Consider the following 21,286-nt stretch of genomic DNA (forward strand, 5'->3'; position numbering starts at 1 on the left):
AATTCCAAGACACACACTAATTGACTGGATTTTAAAAAACAATGACTCAGTCATGTGCTGACTCCAAGGTCTAGGTACTTCTGAAAAACATCTGTTCATTCTAATATCTATCCCATTAAATGATTCTGCTATATTCCTTCTGCTTTTCTTTATGTTAGTCCATCTTTTTGCCCTTGAGCATCTCTGGACCATTGACTACATCACTACTGACTCTGTGACGATTCTTCTATAGTTATCCCTTCCAAAATCATTGTCTCTATGACTCAACACCTACTTTTACTTCCCCATGATCAAACGAACTCTCAATTTTCTCTCTCCTTCCTGGACCCTATATTTCTAGAAATCAACTACATAAAATACAAAAGCAATGGTTCCACCTTGTGAGAAGCTTCCAAATGACCCCAGTGGTGTAGAGAACATTGGGGGAGAATCTACACAGCATACTGGGGGACCCTTTGGGAGAAAGTCCCTCATAGACAATGTCAAGAACTTGGCACCTGCTGCAGAAGCTTGATCTTATCTCTCCCCTCAATGATTTTGTGTAGTGTGTACATACTGGTGAGGGGAAGACACTGGTGTAAAAGAAAGTCAGGTCATGGTCTAAGTCTAGACAGATCATCCCTGGATGGACTTAGGAGTGACTGAGAATTATCACAAATACCTTTGCTCTTCCCTTGGTGTGTATATTCCCTAATTTTACAACAATAGTGTGAGGGCCTCCATTATATATCCAGCCTCCAGATATGCCCTTTGGTTAGAGTTTGATTCTGATAGTGCCATGGACTTTGCCTCTAGAGTCACGTTTAGATGGCCTTCAGTGTGACCCATGGGCTGCAGATAACTCAGCTGTTCCCCTTTAGCCTGTGACACTGTTCTTGCCTAATCTCTATGAGGTGCAGTTTCCACCCCATCTACATCAAGGCAGAGGGGAGTATCCACACATCTACAAATGAGCAGCATTCCAGAAGTAATCTCCAGAATACTTTTCTTCACTAACATCTTTGGAGTAAAACTTAATACTCAATCTCTTGGTCTACTGCTAAAAATATATGGGTGATGAAAATCCCATTCCTTTCCTGGAAGGGATCAGTGCCAAATGTGGCCTCAAACTGGTGAGAAATCTGTAAGGCCCTGTGTCATGACCACTGTGGTCATCTTTGCCTGGTGTGGGAACCTGAGTCTAGGACCACCCATGTGCTTTAAGAGATGCTTATCAGAAGGAATCAGAAGTGACCTGGCGTTACCCTGAGGGGCAGGAAAAGTCAGACCCCAGAGTGCTAAAGGAAACATACAGAGGCTGACCCCCAAAGGGCAAATATCACATATTCTGTTGGCATGCGGTTCTTGGAATAGGCAAACTCATTTTGACAGAAAGTAGAATTGACTTTACCAGAGGCTGCTGAGAGTGAGAAAGAGAGAGGTTCATCCAGTTCATGTTGGTTCACTTTAGACCTGCTACTAAAAGCAGAAGGGGAGCCTGGCCACCTCTTTGAGTCCCAGATTTATGGAGTAATCCCACACCTACAGAGTACAGGCAACAAGTTTTTCATGTCCCTTACATGATTACAAACAAAGTCATCCCAATATCCCATATATATACATTTACATCTAAGTAACTTATTGCAGATCAACAGAACATGAGCAGACAGAAAGCATCATTTCATAGCCAACTCCCTTGCTGGCAGGCTGAATGCCGAAGCTACCAAGAAAGAATTCTACTGTGTATCTATAAAGTTAATCTTACAAGGAATCCTAAAGGAATCACAAACCTAAACTTTTCTACATAAAAGACAGTCAGCTGTACTTTAGATCTTCAGGGTGTATACCCATTTATCAATAGCATCTTATCTCAGGAGATTGAGGACAGGAATGGGTACAAGAAGTTAATCATCACTTTGATCAACAACCAACCTTAAGAGTTGGGCTACTTTGTATTTCTTAACCTCAGCTATGTGTCCTTATGGACATTAGGTTGTTCTCTGTGGTTTTTCCATCTCAAAGTTTATTGTCAAAACGTCTGATTTAACTTGAAGTATTACAAGACTTTGTTTCAGCTAAATGATGCACACCAAAAACTTGTAACTGTATTTTTTCAGCTTTAAGAGAATCAGAGCCATTTTGGCTCCTGAGTAATTTCTGTTGTTCTCTTAATCATTAACCTGAGCTGTGATCTAAAGCTCAGGTGGAACTCATGGGCCTTAACTGTGAAACATATCCTTGTATTTACTTTTATTCATCAAGGCCCTGTATAAGCTAATGTTGTTATTCTCAGACAGCGCAGTCTAGGAGGGAGTCATCTTCATAATAATTTGCAGGTAAAACTGCCCAGTAGAATGGGAAGTTTCCATGAGATAAACACATTACCTTACAGGCAGTGGGGGATCTCCCACACCCAATTCAACCATATCAGAGAGAGATAAAAACAGCATGCAAAGGCACAGCAGAAGCAAAAGACATTCCTGGGTCTGTAGTCTTGGGGGGTGGGGCTTGCCTACCTGAGCATTATCCACGAGGCAGTTGCCTCCTGGTGGGCTAACACCCTGAATCTTAATCATCACCTGTTGCCACCCCACTGTGGCTACTGGCAGTACCACATTTTTACTATCCATTTATTGTTTGTAAGACGTTGAAGTTGTTTCCCTTTCCTAGCTATTATGAAGAGCAGCACCTGTGGAGTAGCATGTGAAGTCCCTGGGGAATATGCTAAGGAATGGTATGCCTGAGTCATGATAGATTCATTTTTAACCCTTTAGGGTTCTCCACACAGATACCATAGTGGCTGCACCAGTTTTCAATCCCATCAGCAGTGAACGAGGGTCCCCTTTCCTCTGCATCTCTTCCAGCATTTGTTGTGGCTTGTCCTGTTCGGTTTTTTTTTTTTTTTTTTTTTTTTTTTTGCCATTTTGACTGGGGAAAGATGAAATCTCGAAGTTACATTGTTTTGCTTTTTTTTTTTAATTGCTAGGGACAATGAACATTATTTGAGATATTTCTTACCCATCTTTTTCTTCTTTTGGGAACTCTGTTCAGGTTCTAGATCCATTTTCTGAAAGGAGAATGGATTGCTTTTTTGATTCCTTTTTTTTTTTCTTTTTAGTTCTTTAAATATTCAGTCCTCTGTCAGATGTATAACTGGCACAGATTCTCTCTCATTCTGTGGGCTTCCTCTTCACCCAGTTAGCTGTTTCTTTAGTGGTGCAGAAGGTTTTTAATTTTCTGAGGTCCACTTGTCAATCAATTGTTGGCCTTAATGGACAAATGGAGTCCTAACCAGTAAGTTCTCTCCTACACTGATATCATGTAGGGTACTGTAAGACCAATTGCTAAACTGTCCTATTAATAAAAAACATGGAGCCAGATATTGGTGTGAAATCTGAGAGATCAGAGGCATAGGACAAGCCACAGCAAACTTCACCTTACCAACTCCTCAGCCTCCAGAGAGAGCTACTTTCTGTATACTCACACCTTTATACCTTTCTGTATTCTGCAATCTTACTTCTTCTCTCTGCCCAGCTATATCACTTCCTCTTTCTGTCTAGCTCTATCACTTCCTGTCTGTCTGTACAGACCTCCAGACCTCTATTAAAGGCACTGGGATTAAAGGCATGTGCCACCGTGCCTGGTTCTGTTCCCAGTGTAGCCTTGAATTCACAGAGATCTGGATGAATTTCTGCCTCCTGAATGCTAGGATTAAAGGTATGTGCTACCACAGCCTGACCTCTATATTTAATATAGTGGCTGGGGTTTTCCTCTGATCCCTAGATAAGCTTTATTGGGGTGCACAAATAAAATATCAGGGTACTGCCTATGTTTTCTTCTAGCAGTTTCACATTTAAGTCTTTGATTCATTTGGTGTGCAAGGTGATAGATACAAGTCTGGTTTCACTTCTACATGTGGGCACCCAGTTTTCACAGCACCATTTGTTGAAGATATTTTATTTTCTCCAGCTCATGTTTTTGGCATCTTTGTCAAATATTAAATGGATGAAGTTACAGGTATCCATTTTTGGCTCTTTTGTTCCATGGGTCTACGTGTCTGTTTTGGTGCCAATATCATATTGTCTTAATTATTACGACTTTGTAATACATATTTTAATTTTTAAACAGTAGAAGGACATGAGTCCATCCTAAATACCCATGGCAATATTTAATGATATCTTTATACAGATGTAAATAAACTATTTTTTCTATATAGTACATCTTAAGATCTGGAATTGTGAACGGGTGGAATTATGGTGTGAATCTGTGTGTTTTTGTTTGTTTTCTGGAAAGCCTTTCTTAATATTTCAGTCTCCTCATTTGTTAGAGTCTGTTTAGGCTGCTGACTTCTTGGTTTAGTTTTGGTGGTTTGGCTGAAACTAGAAATTTTTCCATTTCTTTTAGGTTTTCCAGCTTAATGCAGTGCAGCTTTTATAAAAAAAATAATTTATTTATTTATTGTTGATTTATCCCTTCATCTCTGGGATAAGGCCCAGTTGTTCATGTTGGATGATCTTTTGATGTGTTCTCAGATTTGGTTTGCTAATATTTTATTGAGAATTTATGCATCTGTGTTCATAAGGCACTGTGTGGCATGAGATCAGGTGGCTCTATAAATACTGAACGTATTAGAAGAGTTCCAGCCTGGTAAGAGGATTTGGTTAAGCCCTGTTTGGGGGGACCCATTCCTTTAGATCGTTTTAGCTAATTGTTTCCCATCCTGGCATCATATGTGTAATCTCTCAGAGCTTTAACCCCATGTGATAGAAGTTTCTTACACTCCAGTAACCAATAAGACTCTCTACCACCTGTAACGGAGGTTTCAATTGCTTCTCCTTTCTCTGAATAATTTCCTCTTGGACTGGAGTTCTGTGTTAGGTGTTTCTCAGCAATCAGAACTCAACAAGGACTTCCATGAATCTATTAATCAAGACTTCACATCAGTTACACATCTAACTTCACTTTCTCTCCAAGATAACCCAACCCCTAAGGAATACTTTGCCTTTTTTTCTTTTCATTTTATACTTTAGTCTTGTGTGCAAGGGTTTTTTGGTCACCCATGGTATTTCTTTTGGCCCTCTCCATACTCCCAAGAAACTTTCTATCTGGGCATCATTCATCACCAGCACCTTGTCAGACCCAAACAGTCACAGAGCCTGAAGCAGCAGAAGGCGATGGATGATTCTCAAAGCAGTGGAGGGCAATCCACTGCCTTGGGACGTCCAGCTACCCCAAAAGCCCCGTTTAGTACCCTCAAAAGTTAATTGATGCCCACTGAGTCAGCTGGAAGAAGTTTTGGGAGACACCGAGCCCCCATTCCCATTCTGCTATTTTAATAATAAACCAAGAGTCTGGAATGTCAGAGTTCCTAGCCACTCCCCCAGGTACATGCCTGTACATGTGCTGTCCAGTGGCCAAGCAAGAGGCTTAGTCATCTGAGGACCTTATGTCCTATGTAATCTGTGCACTGCGTGATCACATAATTTGCATGCAGCATGATCATACAATCTATATGCATGCATGGCATAGCTACATAAGCCCATGTGTGTGTGTATAGGGAACCTATAAAAAGCGGGTTCCATCTATCCCTCTCCTCTCTTCCTGCATGATCTTTTATTCCATAGGCCTAAACACCCCCTTCTGTTCCCTTCCCCTAATAAACTCTTATAATGGGTTTTGTCATACCTCGTGGCTTTTCTCACACAGTAAACTGCACTGCTTAATGAATAACACAGCATTGCTTAATAAATAACACCTATGTCAACACAACGGATCTAAAACTCTTCAATTTAGCCTCAGGAAAACTTTTCTGACAAGGGCAAAAACAGCCACATTCTTGGCCAGAATATCATAAGAAAGATCTCTAGGCCACATACTAACATTGAGCGAGACTCTCACAGTACAAATCACACTCAACACCAGTGTCTCCCATGTTCCTACTGGGATGGCCAATTAAGGCCCACTTATAGTGTTCAACTGTTTTTCTAACTCAAAGTCCCAAAGTCTGTATTCCTTCATACAGAAGCATGGTCAGGCCTATCATAACAATACTTCAGTCCCTGGTAACAACCTCTGTCTTAGTTTGGGTTTTATTGCTATGAGGAGACACTATGATCACAGCAACTCTTATAAAGGAAAACATTTAATTGGGGCTGGCTTACAGTTTCAGAGGTTTAGTTTATTATTGTCATGGCAGGAAGCATGGTGGTGTGCAGGGAGGCATGGAGGCAGACATGGTGCTGGAGGAGGAGTTGAGAGTTCTACATCTTGATCTGCAGGCAGCAGGTCTTCCAGTGATGGTAAGCACTAAACCTGGGCTTGAGCTTCTGAGACCTCAAAGCCCACCCCCCAGTGACACACTACCTCTAACAAAGCCACACCTACTCCAACAAGGCCACATCTCTTCATATTGCCACTCCCTATGAGCCTATGGGGGCCATTTTTATTCAAACTACCATGGTAAGCCTTTCCAGAGTCCTTGAAAGAAGGAAAACACAGCTGCTATGCACCTTAGTCTCTGCCAAAAGGCTTATGTGAGACCTTGCTACATTGCCCAAGTAGCCCCCTCTTCCTCCACATCCAGGTCACCTATAGAATCACACCTTGAAGTTTTACAAGAACCCATAAAATGATAAGTTATCAGGTATGGGAGATGAAATAGCAGAAAATCACATTTAGAAAGCCCTATTATGCTGTTCTTGTCATTTGGTTCTTTTGAGCAGGGCCTCTGCCCAGTGTGTTAGCATAAATAAAACGTGTTCCACAGGGAAGCCTTAGAGTCCCATCCAGAACTCTGTCAGGATCCCACAGTACCCATAGTCTTGAACTGTGACGTAAATTTCATCCAAATTATAAGCCCCAAAGAAATACAGGGCTTTGGAAACTTTGAAATAAATAAAGAATTAACCTTGTTTTCAAGGGATACCGTTTTCACCATAGATAATACTATGTGCTTTAAAAGGAACCTTTCCCCAGCCCTTCCTCCGTTCTGCTCTGTCACCTCTTTGGCTCTCTTCCTCTCTCCCTAGTCTGCAGCTGAACCTGTCCAGTCGTGAATGTGCTGTCTTTTCCATCAACGAACACTCTGCTCATCACTTCCAGTTTGTACCCCATTTCTCACTTTTATCACTGACTCTTACACACTACCAAGTATATTGACTGCTGAAGGGGCCAAGGTCCCCAAACCTGGACACATGGGAGAAGTTTAAGGTCCATATGTCCAAGATCATCTCTGATATCTTGCTCCATTTGCCTGAGGATTGATCATTAACCCCATGCCTACATAAAGATAGAAGTCATCTGTAGGAAGGAAACATAACGGCCTGAAGCCATGGCTAGCACATTAAGTCCCGGTACTACAGCTCAGACCGAAGGGCCTCCTGCAATGTCAGCGCGCATTCAAAATGCCGCTGACATCTCTGTTATTATCATCTACTTCATACTTGTGCTGGCTGTGGGGCTGTGGGTATGTGGGAACCATGCAGGCTTTTGGGTGGGCAACAGGCTCGGGGGACAGTGTCTTAGAATGGAAGAGGTGTGTCAGGGTAAACCGACACAACAATAGATTGTTACTAATGTCATTGTCTTTCTATATGAATCATTTTCTGGTATGTGGTAGTGCTGGATGGGCTCATTTTTAAGGCAACCCAATTATTTGAATAGAGAGGTAAGACTGAGAGCAGCAGACTTACTCTGTTTACATCTCCAGCATCTGTAAAAAAAAAAGCGGGGGGGGGGGGGAAGACATACTATCTCTTCTTTATTTCTCCTTATTGACTGAATTTCTGACTTAGTGAGTTGACCACTGAAATCATTAGTGTTCTCTTCATTCACTTTTCAGTATTGAATTCTATGGTGCAAATATTTTACCTAGCACAGCACCTCGTACTGTTTTCGCAGCTCACAGTAAATGGCTGCTCCTCAGAGAGAATGGTTTCTTAAAATCCTCCTGGTCCTTAAATTCCACCGAGAACTGGTCCATGCAACAGTGCTGAAAACCCACGACTGCTGCCCCGTGGCCAGTGGCACTGGAGCACTGCACCTGCTGCTCTTTACCCCTCTCTCCTCTTCCTTCCTGCTCAGGCAATGGTGAAAAGCAACAGAGGCACTGTTGGAGGCTTCTTCCTAGCTGGTCGAGATGTGTCCTGGTGGCCGGTAAGTGGGACAGAGATTTCTGGAGATGAATTCATTTATTCATTCATTCTCTGTGTTTACATTGGGAATATTAATCATTAATGATGTGCTGGCGGCTCCTTTCTGAAATCCTTGACTTCATGGTTATGGCTGATTATAGAGAAGCTGGAGTGCCACCAATCGAGAGGCTCAGCCTTGCCTTCAGGAGGCCTCAGTTGAGCTCTACTCCTGTACTTTCCCCAGAAGTATTATCAAGAACCTTCTGCCAGCTGGGTGGTGGTGGCACACTCCTTTAATCTCAGCACTCGGGAGGCAGAGCCAGGCGGATCTCTGTGAGTTGGAGGCCAGCCTGGGCTACAGAGTGAGTTCCAGGAAAGGTGCAAAGCTACACAGAGAAACCCTGTCTTGAAAAACAAAAAACAATCAAACAAACAAACAAAAAAGGGTTGGGGATTTAGCTCAGTGGTAGACTGCAAGACCCTGGGTTTGATCCTCAGCTTCAAAAAAAAAGAACCTTCTGTCTTGGCTTCTTACTAGCTCCACACACTCTTCCTTTGTTCCCAATCCTGAGCTAATTCTGCCCTGTGTCCAGGTTAGTCTGACTCTGCTTTTCTTTCAATGTCCAGATAAGTCCCTGATCATTCCAGCCCTGTTAGGTATTTCTGGCTAACTCTTTTGTTGTGTGTAGTCTCTCTGATAGTCTTTTGTACCCTTGTGATGGTATTTATGGCCATCTTCTTCAACTCTTGCCTCTTGGGCATTTTCCTTTCTGTGTTTTAATGTGTAACTATTTTGGCTAGATGTCCATTGTAAGAAGCTGCATCTTTCTGACCCTAGAAAGTGTTGGAGTTGGATTCTGTGTGTACTAGGCTCTCAGGAAATGACTCTATCAAAAATCTGTTTTACTAGTCTATATTGGTTGGAAGGAAATGGGGATTGGGAAATGACCTACCTTGCTGCAAGTACAAAATAGACTTTCACTTTGGACATGTAGTCAGGCATTGCCTACCCCAAAGCTGCAATGTATCTCAATTTCATCCAGTTAGCTGAACAGAAAAAGCAATGTGTAGAGGACTGAAAGTGTGGGAGTAGATGCAGCACTCTGAGGTTCCCAAATACCAATTTTGCTGAATAAGGTTTGGTACTCATCCATGGCCTCTCATAAGACCACCCTTGGCATTTGAGGCTTAAGAACAGCAGCTAACAGTACAGAAAGGAAGGTGACTAAAACGAATGTCCTAGGCTTGGAGGTTGGAGAGGAATTCCCTCATTCTGGAGTATGAAGTCCTTACGATTGGTTTAAATCATAAAACTCTCTTGAGGGCCTGGCAGTGGGCCAAAGAGGCTAATTTAAATGTATATTGGCAGAAACATCAAAGTACCTCAAGGTGGTGCTCGAAAAGCTTTTCTGGGAGGCAAAATTATAAACGTGTTAGGGTCCATGGGCTGTATAACCTTCAACAACAAAGTCCTGCCAATGCAGCACAAAAGGTGCCCATAGTCAATGTGTTAAACCAGTGATCTTGGTTATCTTCCAACAAAACTGTTTACAGAAAAGGAATTTACCTTTATTTTCACTTTCCCCAAAATGTCATCACTCTGGAGCCATACAAAATCCTCAAGTTGCACTCTGTTGTGTAGATGAAGGGTTAGGTTTGCTCTGTGTCATGCAAGAATGCGTCCTCACCAATAGGCAGCTGACAGGGAAAACCTTGGAAACTCTACAGTTAAATGATACCATAATTCAATGAACCTAAGAGCTGTCTAAAGAAAATTCCACCTACACAGCAGCCCATGGAGCTTTCACCAAAACAGATCACAGATGAGAATCCAAAGCCAGTCTTACCAAAAACAGATAGGCTATTCTAAAGAATCATAAGAATTCCACACACTGGAAAATCTAGAAAAAAAGTGAATTCTAGATAGATATAACCTACCAAGACTAAAACAAGAAGAAGTAAATCACTTAAGCAGAAATACGGTTGTTGTGGTTATATGTTAAATTGGTGTGAAAAGAAACTCAGTTCCTATGAGAATAAGCAGTCAGTGGACCAATGGAGTCTTTAGGACTAGTCAAGAAGGAAAACATGCTTTAGAGATTGGGTGGTTAGTGTTTCTCCTCCTTCTTCTCCTTTTCTTCTTCTCCTTCTCCTCCTCTTCCTCCTTCTTCTTCATCTCCACCTCCTCCTCCTCCTCCTCCTCCTCCTCCTCCTCCTCCTCCTCTTTCTTCAAAAGAGGTATTTTGCTTTAAAATTTTTTTTAAAATTTGAGACAGGGTCTCTGGAACTAATTCCCAGGCTGGCCTCAGACTCAGTTCTTCTGGCTCCACCAGTCGAGTACTGGAATCATAGGTATGCAGTGCTCTACATGGCAGAGCAACCTGCTGTTTGCTTTGGTTTTTGTGAAGTAGGATCTTAGCGTACAGCAGAGGCTAGCTTTGAACTTGTGATCCTTTTACTTCAGCCTCCCATCTGCTACGTTTTCATGTATGTGCCACCACACCCAGCATGCAAAGTAATTGTTTTACCCTGTGTATGTGTGTGGTATTTGGTATGTGTGTGGATGCATGTCTGCATGTGTGTGGGTGTATGTGTGTATGGAGCTGTGCATTTGTATGAGTATACACTCATGTGGAGGCCTAAAGTTGACACTGTTTCTCCCTGGACCACTTTCCACTTCATTGATTTAGACAAGTCTCTCCCTGAACCTGGAGCTCACCACTTCTAGCAAGAATCAGCTTGACCCAGAGAGCCCCAGTTTCTACCCTTGAGTCCTGAGATTTAGGTTGCTGACACAACTGCTTGGATTTACTGATTCTGGGGTCTTAAGTACAGACCTCAACCTTGCACCAAAAGTGCCTTTATCCACTGATCCATCTCTCCAGTCCCTGTAAGGCAATGTTTAAAGGAAACCATTGGAGGGTGGGTATTTTTCATTGAAATTCAATGATACATCCTATGTAAACATCTGGTTTTCTTCTGCCTCAGATGGTGTCTTTTGTCCAGTAAAACAAAAGGACTCCTCCAAAATTTCTCTCTGTCTTTCTGTCTATCTGTTTGTCTCTGTCTCTGTCTCTGTCTGTCTGTCTGTCTCTCTCTCTCTCTCACACACACACACACACACACACACACCACACACATGTGCACACACAATTTTAGACCATGAACTGCAGTTGATAGAATCCTATTCTAAGAAGCGATTGAAACACAACATCCTCTATTGTCAATTACTCTACTTTGGATCTTTTTAACTCCTGACACACTCTTTCTTTTGCATTTCAGATGGGCGCCTCTCTCTTTGCCAGTAACATTGGCAGTAACCATTTTGTGGGTCTGGCTGGAACAGGAGCAGCTTCGGGGATCGCCACTGCAGCGGTGGAATGGAACGTGAGTGATGTCAAAAGATGTCCTATGACTCCACATCTGCTTTCACCTCTCCAGGACCAAACAAACTCTCCATTTTCTCTCTCCTTCCTGGACCCTATATTTCTAGAAATCAACTACATAAAATACAAAAGCAATGATTCTGCCTTGTGAGAAGCTTCCAAATGACCTCAGTGTTGTTGAGAACATTGGGGGAGAATCTGCACAGCATACTGAGGGACCCTTTGGGAGACCGTCCCTCATAGACAATGTCAAGGACTTGGCATATGCTGCAGAAGCTTGAGCTTATTTCTGTCCTCAAAGATTTTGTGTAGTGTGTGCATACTTGTGAGGGGAAGACACTGGTGTAGAAGAAAGTCAGATCATGGACAAAGTCTAGATAGACCAACCCTGGATGGACTTAGGAGTGACTGAGAATCATCATAAATACCTTTGCTCTTCCCTTGTTATGTATATCTCCTAATTTTTACAATAGTAGCATAAAGGCCTCCATTATATACCCATCCTCCAGATACTCCCTTTGGCTAGAGTTTGATTCTGATAGTGCCATGGACTTTGCCTCTAGAGTCATGTTCAGATGGCCCTCGGTGTGACCCATGGGCTGCAAATAACTCAGCTGTCCTCCTTTAGCCTGTGACATTATGCTTGTCTAATCTCTACAAGGTGCAGTTTCCACCTCCATAAGGATAACTGCTTAAAGTAGCTGAAGTGAGCGACATGGATACATCTGTCAAGAACATACAAATGCCATGTGCTAACAATCGGTTGTGTCTTTGCTATTGTTTTGTCTTGGGGGGTATGATTAGCACCCAGAATCTTGATGTAGCTCCAGATTTCCTTTTGATTGCTTTATCCATTCAAGAATATCATGCCCACTGCCTACCATTCAAGGGCAATACTTTGTGATAAGATTTTATGCTTTTCCAATGGCCCAACTAGGCCCCACCCTGCCATGTTGTCTGATCATCTTTCATCTCACATCTTGGGTCACATCCCATGTCTCAGAAAATGTTGGCCTCTATTTTTTTTTTTTTGTGTGTGTGTGTGTGGTTTTTTGAGACAGGGTTTCTCTGTGCAGCTTTGTATCTTCCTGGATCTCGCTCTGTAGACCAGGCTGACCTCAAACTCACAGAGATCCGCCTGGCTCTGCCTCCCAAGCCCTGGGATTAAAGACATGCACTATCACCACTGGGCAAGTGTTAGCCTCTGAATCACAGAGGAAAAGGAGTAACAGTTGTCCAAGGATCTCAAGTGTTCATTAAGACAAAATATAATGAAATGTCTTTTTCTGGTTTCCTATTCAGTGGTCTATTCCTCCCAAGCAGTAGCTCTTTAATTTCACACTCTTTCCTTGGTTTCTTACAGGCCCTCCTTATGGTGCTAGTTCTTGGGTGGGTGTTCGTCCCCATCTACATCAAGGCAGGGGTGAGTATCCACACATCTACAAATGAGCATTCCAGAAGTAATCTCCAGAATACTTTTCTTCACTAACATCTTTGGAGTGAAACTTAATACTCAACCTTCTCCTGGTCTACTGCTAAAAATATGTGGGTGACAAAAATCCCATTCCTTTCCTGGAAGGGATCAGTGCCGAATGTGGCCTCAGACTGGTGAGAAATCTGTAATGCCCTGTGTCATGACCACTGTGGTCATCTTTACCTGGTGTGGGAACCCGAGTCTAGGACCACCCATGTGCTTTAAGAGATGTTTATCAGAAGGAATCAGAAATGATCTGGTGTTACCCTGAGGGGCATCTCCTTTGTAGGCAGGAAAAGTCAGACCCTAAAGTACTAGAGAAAACATACAGAAGCTAAACATCATGAAACATCTTGCATTATTTGGAGGTCAGTTAAAAAAAATAGAGAGCATGTACAGGAAGTGTGGTGAAGATTTTTTCCCACTTGTAGGCTGTTGTTTTGTCTTATTTTACTGTGTCCTTTGCCTTACAGAAGCTTCTCAGTTTCAGGAGGTCCCATTTATTAATTGTTGTTCTCAGTGTCTGTGCTACTGGTGTTATATTTAGGAAGTGCTCTCCTGTGCCAATGCATTAGTCTACTTCCCACTTTCTTTTCTATCAGGTTCAGTGTAGCTGGATTTATGTTGAGATCTTTGATCCACTTGGACTTGAGTTTTGTACATGGCAATAGACATAGATCTACTTGCAATCTTCTACATGTTGATATCCAGTTATGCCAGCACCGTTTGTTGAAGATGCTTTCTCTTTTCCATTTTATGGTCTTGGCTTCTTTGTCAAAAATCAGGTGTTCATAGGTGTGTGGATAAATGTCAGGACCTTCAATTCAATTTCATTGGTCCACATGCCAGTTTTTATTACTATAGCTCTACTGTAGAGCTTGAAGTCAGGGATGATGATGCCTTCAGAAGTTGCTTTATTACAAAGGATTGTTTTAGCTATCCTAGTTTTTTTGTTTTTCCATATGAAGTTGAGTATTGTTCTTTTGAGGCCTGTGAAGAATTGTGTTGGGATTTGGATGGGGATTGCATTGAATCTGTTGATTGCTTTTGATAAGATTGCCATTTTTATTATTTTGGTTCTACCTATCCATGAGTATGACATTTCCATTTTCTGACATCTTCTTTAATTTCTTTATTCGAGGACTTAAAGTTCTTGTCATACAGGTCTTTCACTTGCTTGGTTAGAGTTACCCCCAGGTATTTTATATTATTTGTGGCTATTGTAAGGGGTGATGTTTCTCTGATTTCTTTCTTGGCTCATTTATCATTTGTATATAGGAGGGCTACTGGTTTTTTGTTGTTTTTTTTTGTTTTTGTTTTTTTTTTTTTGAGCTGAGGATTGAACCCAGGGCCTTGCGCTTGCTAGGCAAGTGCTCTACCACTGTGCTAAACCCCCAACCCTGATTTCTTTTTTTATTTAATCTTGTATCCTGCCACATTACTGAAAGTGTTTATCAGTTGTTGGAGTTCCCTGGTAGAATTTTAGGGGTCACTCATGTATACTGTCATAGCATCTTCAAATAGTGAAAGTTTGACTTCTTCCTTTCCAATTTGTATCCCCTTGATCTCCTTTAGTTGTCTTATTGCTCTAGCAAGAACTTCAAGTACTATGTTGAAGAGATATAGGGAGAGTGGACAGCCTTATCCTGTTCCTGATTTTAGTGGAATCACTTTGAGTTTCTCTCCATTTAGTTTGATGTTGGCTGTCAGCTTGCTGTAAATTGCTTTTATTATGTTTAGGTATGTTCCTTGTGTTACTGATCTCTCCAAGACCTTTATCATGAAGGGATGTGGGATTTTTGTCCAAGACCTTTTCAGCATCTAATGAAATGATCATGTGTTTTTTTTTCTTTCAGTTTGTTTATATGGTGGATTACATTGACAGATTTTCATATGTTGAACCATCCCTGCATTCCTGGGATGAAGCCTACTTGATCATGGTGTATGATACTTTTGATGTGTTCTTGGATTTGGTTTGCCAGTATTTTATTAAGTATTTTTGCATCTATGTTCATGAGGGAGATTGGTCTGTAATTCTCTTTCTTTGTTGCATCTTTGTGTGGCTTGGATATCAGGGTAACTGTAGCCTCATAGAAAGAGTTTGGCAATATTCTTTCTGTTTCTATTGTGTGGAACAACTTAAGGAGTATCAGTATCAGCTCTTCTTTGAAATTCTGGTAGAATTCTTCAGTGAAACCATCTGGCCCTTTTTTGTTTGGGTGACTTTTAATGACTGCTCCTATTTCCATAGGAGTTATATGTCTATTTAAATTGTTTATTTGGTCTTGATTTAATTTGGGTATGTGGTACCTATCCAGAAAATTGTCCATTTCTTTTAGATTTTCCAATTTTGTGGAGTACAGGTTTTTGAAGTATGACTTAATGATTCTCTGAGTTTCCTCATTGTATTGTTATGTTTCCCTTTTTTACTTCTGATTTTGTTAATTTGGATATTCTCTGTCTGCCTTTTGGTTAGTTTGGAGAAGAGTTTGTCTATCTTGTTGATTTTCTCAAAGAACCAACTCTTTGTTTCATTGATTCTTTTTGCTGTTCTCTTTGTTTCTATTTTATTGATTTCAGCCCTCAATTTGATTATTTCCTGGCATCTATTTCTCCTGGGTGAGTTTGCTTCTTTTTGTTCTAGAACTTTCAGGTGTGATGTTAAGTTGCTAGTGTGAGCTTTCTCCAACTACTTCTTCTTCTTCTTTTCTCCTCCTTCTCCTCCTTCTTCTCCTCCTCTTCCTCCTCCTCCTCCTCCTCCTCCTTTTCTTCTTCTTTTGGTTTTTTGAGACAGGGTTTCTCTGTGTAGCTTTGCACCTTTCCTGGAACTCACTTTGGAGACCAGGCTGGCCTGGAACACACAGAGATCCGCCTGCCTCTACCTCCCAAGTGCTGGAATTAAGAGCGTGTGCCACCATCTCGTGCGCCATCCAACTTCTTTATGTAGGCATTTAGAGTTATGAACTTTCCTCTTAGTACTGCATTCATAGTGTCCCATAAGTTTGGGTATGTTGTGGATTCATTCTCATTGAATTCTAGGAAGTCTTTAATTTCTCTCTTATTTCTTTCTTGACCCATTGGTGATTCAGTTGAGCATTATTCAGTTACTATGAGTTCATAGGCTTTCTGTAATTTGTGTTATTGTTGTTGAATTCTAGCTTTAAGCCATGATGGTCCAATAAAATACAGGAGGTTATTCCAATTTTTTTTTTTTTTTTTGGTATCTGTTGAGATTTGCTTTATGACAGAGTGTGTGGTCAATTTTAGAGAAGGTACTGTGGGATGCTGAGAAGAAGGTATATTCTTTTGTGTTTGGGTGAAATGTTCTGTAGATATCTATTAAGTCCATTTGAGTCATGTCTGTTAGTTCCCTTATTTCTCTGTTAAGTTTATATCTGGTAGACTTGCCCATTGGTGAGAGTGGGGTGTTGAAGTCTCCCACTACTAGTATGTGGTGTTTGATGTGCAATTTAAGCTTTAGCAATGTTTCTTTTACAAATGTTGGTGCCCTTGTATTTGGGATATAAGTGTTCAGAATTGAGACTTCATCTTGATGGATTTTTCCTGTGATGAATATGTCCTTCTCAATCTCTTTTGATTAATTTTAGTTTGAAATCTATTTTGTTAGATATTAGGATAGCTACATCAGCTTGCTCCTTAAGTACATTTGACTGGGGTTGGGGATTTAGCTCAGTGGTAGAGCACTTGCCTAGCAAGCACAAGGCCCTGAGTTCGCTCCTCAGCTCAAAAAAAAAAAACAAAACAAAACAGTACATTTGACTGGAAAGACTTTTCCCAGCCCTTTACTCTGAGGTAGTGTCTGTCTTTGAAGTTGAGGTGTGTTTCTTGTATGCAACAGAAGGATGGATCCTGTTTTCATGTCCATTCTGTTAGCCTGTGTCTTTTTATAGGTGATTTGAGTCTATTTATATTAAGGGATATTAATGACCAATGATTGTTAATTTTTGTTATTTTTTGGTGGTAGTTTTCCCTCCTTTGGGATTTGTTGGTGTGGGATTATCTATTGTCTCTGTTTTCATGGATGCATCTAACTTCCTTATGTTGGATTTTTCCATCTAGTGCCTTCTATAGGGCTGGATTTGTGGAAAGTTATTGTTTAAATCTGGTTTTATCATGGGATATCTTGTTTACTTTGTCTATGGTGATTGAGAGTTTTGCTGGGTATAATAGTCTGGGCTAGTATCTATGATCTCTTAGTTTGCCTAATGTCTTCCCAAGACTTTCTGGCTTTCAGAGTCTCCACTGAGAAGTCAGGTATTATTCTGATGGGTCTGCCTTTATATGTTATTTGGCCTTTTTCCTTTGCAGCTCTTAATATTTTTTCTTTATTCTGTATGCTTAATTGCTTGATTATTATTTGGTGAGGGGACTTTTTTGTGGGTCCAGTCTATTTGTTGTTTTGTAAGCTTCTTGTATCTTCCTAGGCATTTCCTTTTTTAGGTTGGGAAAGTTTTCTTCTATGATTTCATTGAATGTATTCTCTGTGCCTTTGAGCTGGTATTTTTCTCCTTCTATACCTCTTAATCTTAGGCTTGGTCTTTTCATGTTGTCCCAGACTTCCTGGATGTTTTGTGATATGACTTTGTTGGCTTTAATATTTTCTTTGACCAATAAATCTATTTTCTCTATTGTATCTTCAATGCCAGAGATTCTCTCTTCCATCTCTTGTATTCTGTTGGTTATGCTTGTATTTGTAGTTCCTGTTCATTTACTTAGATTTTCCATTCCCAGCATTCCCTCAGTTTGTGTCTTCTTTGTTGCCTCTTTTTCAGTTTTCTAGTATTGAACTGTTTCCTTCACCCGTTAATTGCTTTTTCTTGGCTTTCTTGACTTTCTTTAAGGGATTTATTGATTTCTTCCAATTTTTTGTTTGTCTTTTCCTCCATTTCTTTAAGGGATTTTTTTTTTCATTTCCTCTTTAAAGGCCTTTATCATTTTCATACATAAAGTCATTTTAAGGTCATTTTCTTTTGCTTCTTCTAGGTTGGCATGTTCAGCTCTTGCTGTAGTAGAACCATTAGGTGATGGTGGTGCCATGTTGCTCTTCATGTTGTTGAATGTATTCTTGCACTGGCGTCTACCCATCTCTTTCCTCTAATCAGTGCAAAAGGTGTCTGTGTCTCAGGGAGCCACTCTTTTTTTTTTGAGACAGGGTTTCTCCTTGTAGTTTTGGAGCTTGTCCTGGATCTCACTCTGTAGCCCAGGCTGGCCTTGAACTCACAGAGATCCACCTGCCTCTGCCTCCCAAGTGCTGGGATTGAAGGCATGTGCCACCACCACCCGGACAAGGGAGCCACTCTTGGTTGAATTGACAATGGCAGTGTTTGTGTCTCAGGAAGTTGCTGGGGCCTCAGGTGGATGGGTGAGTTTGGGGGACAGCGTGGGGCTTGTAGAATGCAGGGTCCAATGGGGGGATTTGAAGGTCTGCCCTCAGGATTCTTGCCTGCTGGCCTGCAACTGGGGCTGCAATGAATAGGAGTATAGGGGCACGGGTTGTGCCTCTGGGCCTAAGGCATAGAGGCTGGGGTGAGCAGTTAGGAGAATGAAGACTCACTTCTTGGTCCAATCAGAGCTGGAGGAGTCTCTGTCTCAGGGAGCAGCTGCAGTCTCCATGGGTGGGTTTGTGGGGTGGAGTGGATCTTGTAGGTTACGGGGTCTGATGGGGGGTTGTGGTGGTCAGGCATGCCTGCAGGAATCTTGCCTGCTCGCCTGAAACTGGGGCTCTTGGTCCAATTGGAGGTGGTGGAGACTGTGTCTCTGTTTTAGTTAATTTCATGTGTCTATCAAAAGGCCAGCTGTCAAATACTTTGTAGAGAAAACGAATTTATTTAGCTCACAGTCAGGGAGATCAAACCACATGGTACCTGAAACACTTTGGCTGCTGCCTCACCAAAATATAGAGAAGAGATGGAAAAGGAATGATTGCTTGGGGAAAAGTGCCGTGTACTTGCTTTATAACCACCCACCTCTAAAGAACTCACTCACTCCTGTGAGAACAGCACAATCCATCTTTGGTGGCAGAGCTCCCATTGCCTACTGTGTTCCCACTAGCCCTACCTTGTACAGATTGCCCAAGCCCAACACTGTCATGTGTAGCACCAGATTTGAACCTCATGAAACCTTAAGGAAAAGAATGATTCAAGTCAGAATCCTGTCCCTGGTCTCCAAAGAGCATGTCTTCCTCATCATAACACACACACACACACACACACACACACACACTCAAACTAGAGCAATGATTCCAAGGTCTGAGATCATCTTAGAAACGGCTCAAAAGTCCAAATTCAAATTCTTATCTGACACTTGGGAAAAACGCTTAACTGGGAGGCTGTAGACTTAGAAACTAAAAACAAACAAATTTATCTGCTGTCAAGATAAAATGCTATTGTGAGAATAAGATAACATTTACATTTCAAGATGGAGAAATAAGCTTACCTATAGAGGCTGACATTTCCTATCAATAAAAAAAATCACATCAGAACATTAAAAATTTCTTTTCAGATAGACTTTGAGTGTATTTCATTCATTGTATTTTTCTTTAATTTTTTTCTCTAAATTCTTTTCACATAATGTATTATTCTTTCCATTCTTCTAACTACTCCTAGATCCTCTCTCCATTACTACACACACTTCATGTTTTTTCCTTCTAATAAAAAAAGAAAGAAAAAAAATACTAAACCAAACCAAAACACTAACAACAAAACCCAAACAAACAAAAAACATGGGATCCATTTTGTGTTTGCCAACTACCTCTGAGCATGAGGCTCTGCCCTGGAGTGTGTTTGATATACCTTGATACTCAACTAGAGAAGATTGATTTTCCCTTTCTCAGCAGCTGTCTGTTGCAAATAACTTCTTTGTTAGGGGAGGGACTTTGTGCCCTCTTCTGCTTCTCTGTGCTGAGATAGTGTCTGGATTGAATGTGTGCGGGTCATGAACACGCTGTCACAATCTCTGTGAGTTCATATGTTCCTCAGCCCCGTTTGGCTAAAAATGCTGTTTCTTTGGAGTGGTCCACCATCTCCAGGCTCTTATACTCTTCCTGTGTAGGTCTGAATAGATCACTGTCTTAGTCGGTATTCCATTGCTGTGAAGAGACACCATGACCAAGACAGTTGTTATAAAAGAAAGCATTTAACTGGAGCCTTGCTCACAGTTTCAGAGATTTAATCCATTGTCGTTATGGCAGGGAGCATGGCAGCAAGCAAGTATGGTACTGGAGAAGTAGCTGAGAGCTATATCCTGATCCATAGGCTGAGAGAGATTCTGGTCTTGACATGGACTTTGAAAAACTCAAAACCCACACACAGTGTCACACTTCCTCCAATAAGACCATACCTCCCAATCACTGAGATTTAAGATGAGGAATGTGATAAAGACCTCCCATTTAGTGCTGAGTGCTCCAAAGTCTTTTATTCTCTGCACATGGACCGCTTCTGGATCTCTGGCAAAAAGAGGCCTCTCTGATGAAGGTTGAGTGATGCACTGATCTTTGGATATAGCATATGTCACTAGGAGACATTTTATTGCTTTGTTCATTTGGCAGACTAATAGTAGAAGGTTTCCCCCTATGGCATATAATCGGTCTTATCTCAGGTTCTTACCTTCAGTAACAATGTCAGTTATGGACCCATCTCTTGGAACAGGGCTTAAATCCAATCTAACATTGGTTGGTTACTCCCACATCATTTTTGCCCCTATTGCACCATGGATATATCTTGCAGCAGGTTACTATTATAGCTCACAGGGTTTGGAGGTGAGTGAGATTGGTGATTAATTTCCTCTCTCATTAGTTTCTTTTTCATGTATTTTTTAAATTAAATTATTTTTCCAATTTACATACCAACCCCAGTTCCCCCTTCCTCCCTTTCTCCTGCCTCCTCCCCTCCCTCCCACTCTATCTCCATCCACTCCTCAGAGTGGGTAAGACCTCCCATGGTAGTCAACAAAGTCTGGCATACCAAGTTGAAGGAGAGCCTAGCCCCTCTTCATTGTATCAAGGCTGAGCAAGGTATCCCACCGCAGGGAATGGGCTCCAAAAAGCCAGTTCATGCACCTGGGATAAGTCCTGGTCCTGCTGCCAGGGACCCCACAAACAGATCGAGTCACATAGCTGTCACTCACATTCAGTGGGCCTAGTTCGTTCCCATGTAGGTTCCTGAGCTGTCAGTCTAGATTCAGTGAGCTCCAACTAGCACCGGTCAGCTGTCTCTGTGGGGTTTCCCCATCATGTTCTTGATCCCTCCTCCTCCTCCTCCTCCTCCTCCTCCTCCTCCTCCTTCTTCTTCTTCTTC

General features: G+C 41.5%; 1 protein-coding gene across 1 annotated transcript in view; it reads left to right on the forward strand.

Moving 5' to 3' along the window:
- Nucleotides 1-7,309: 7,309 nt before the first annotated feature.
- Nucleotides 7,310-21,286, forward strand: part of LOC118569940 (solute carrier family 5 member 4-like) — an 80,681-nt gene continuing 66,704 nt past the window's right edge. The window contains exons 1-4 of the mRNA XM_036168233.1: nt 7,310-7,444; nt 8,062-8,133; nt 11,394-11,498; nt 12,861-12,920. Of these exons, the coding sequence (XP_036024126.1) occupies nt 7,310-7,444; nt 8,062-8,133; nt 11,394-11,498; nt 12,861-12,920 (372 nt within the window). The remainder of the gene's footprint in view (nt 7,445-8,061; nt 8,134-11,393; nt 11,499-12,860; nt 12,921-21,286) is intronic.

The sequence above is a fragment of the Onychomys torridus genome, chromosome 18, assembly GCF_903995425.1.
Source record: "Onychomys torridus chromosome 18, mOncTor1.1, whole genome shotgun sequence".
NCBI lineage: Eukaryota > Metazoa > Chordata > Mammalia > Rodentia > Cricetidae > Onychomys > Onychomys torridus.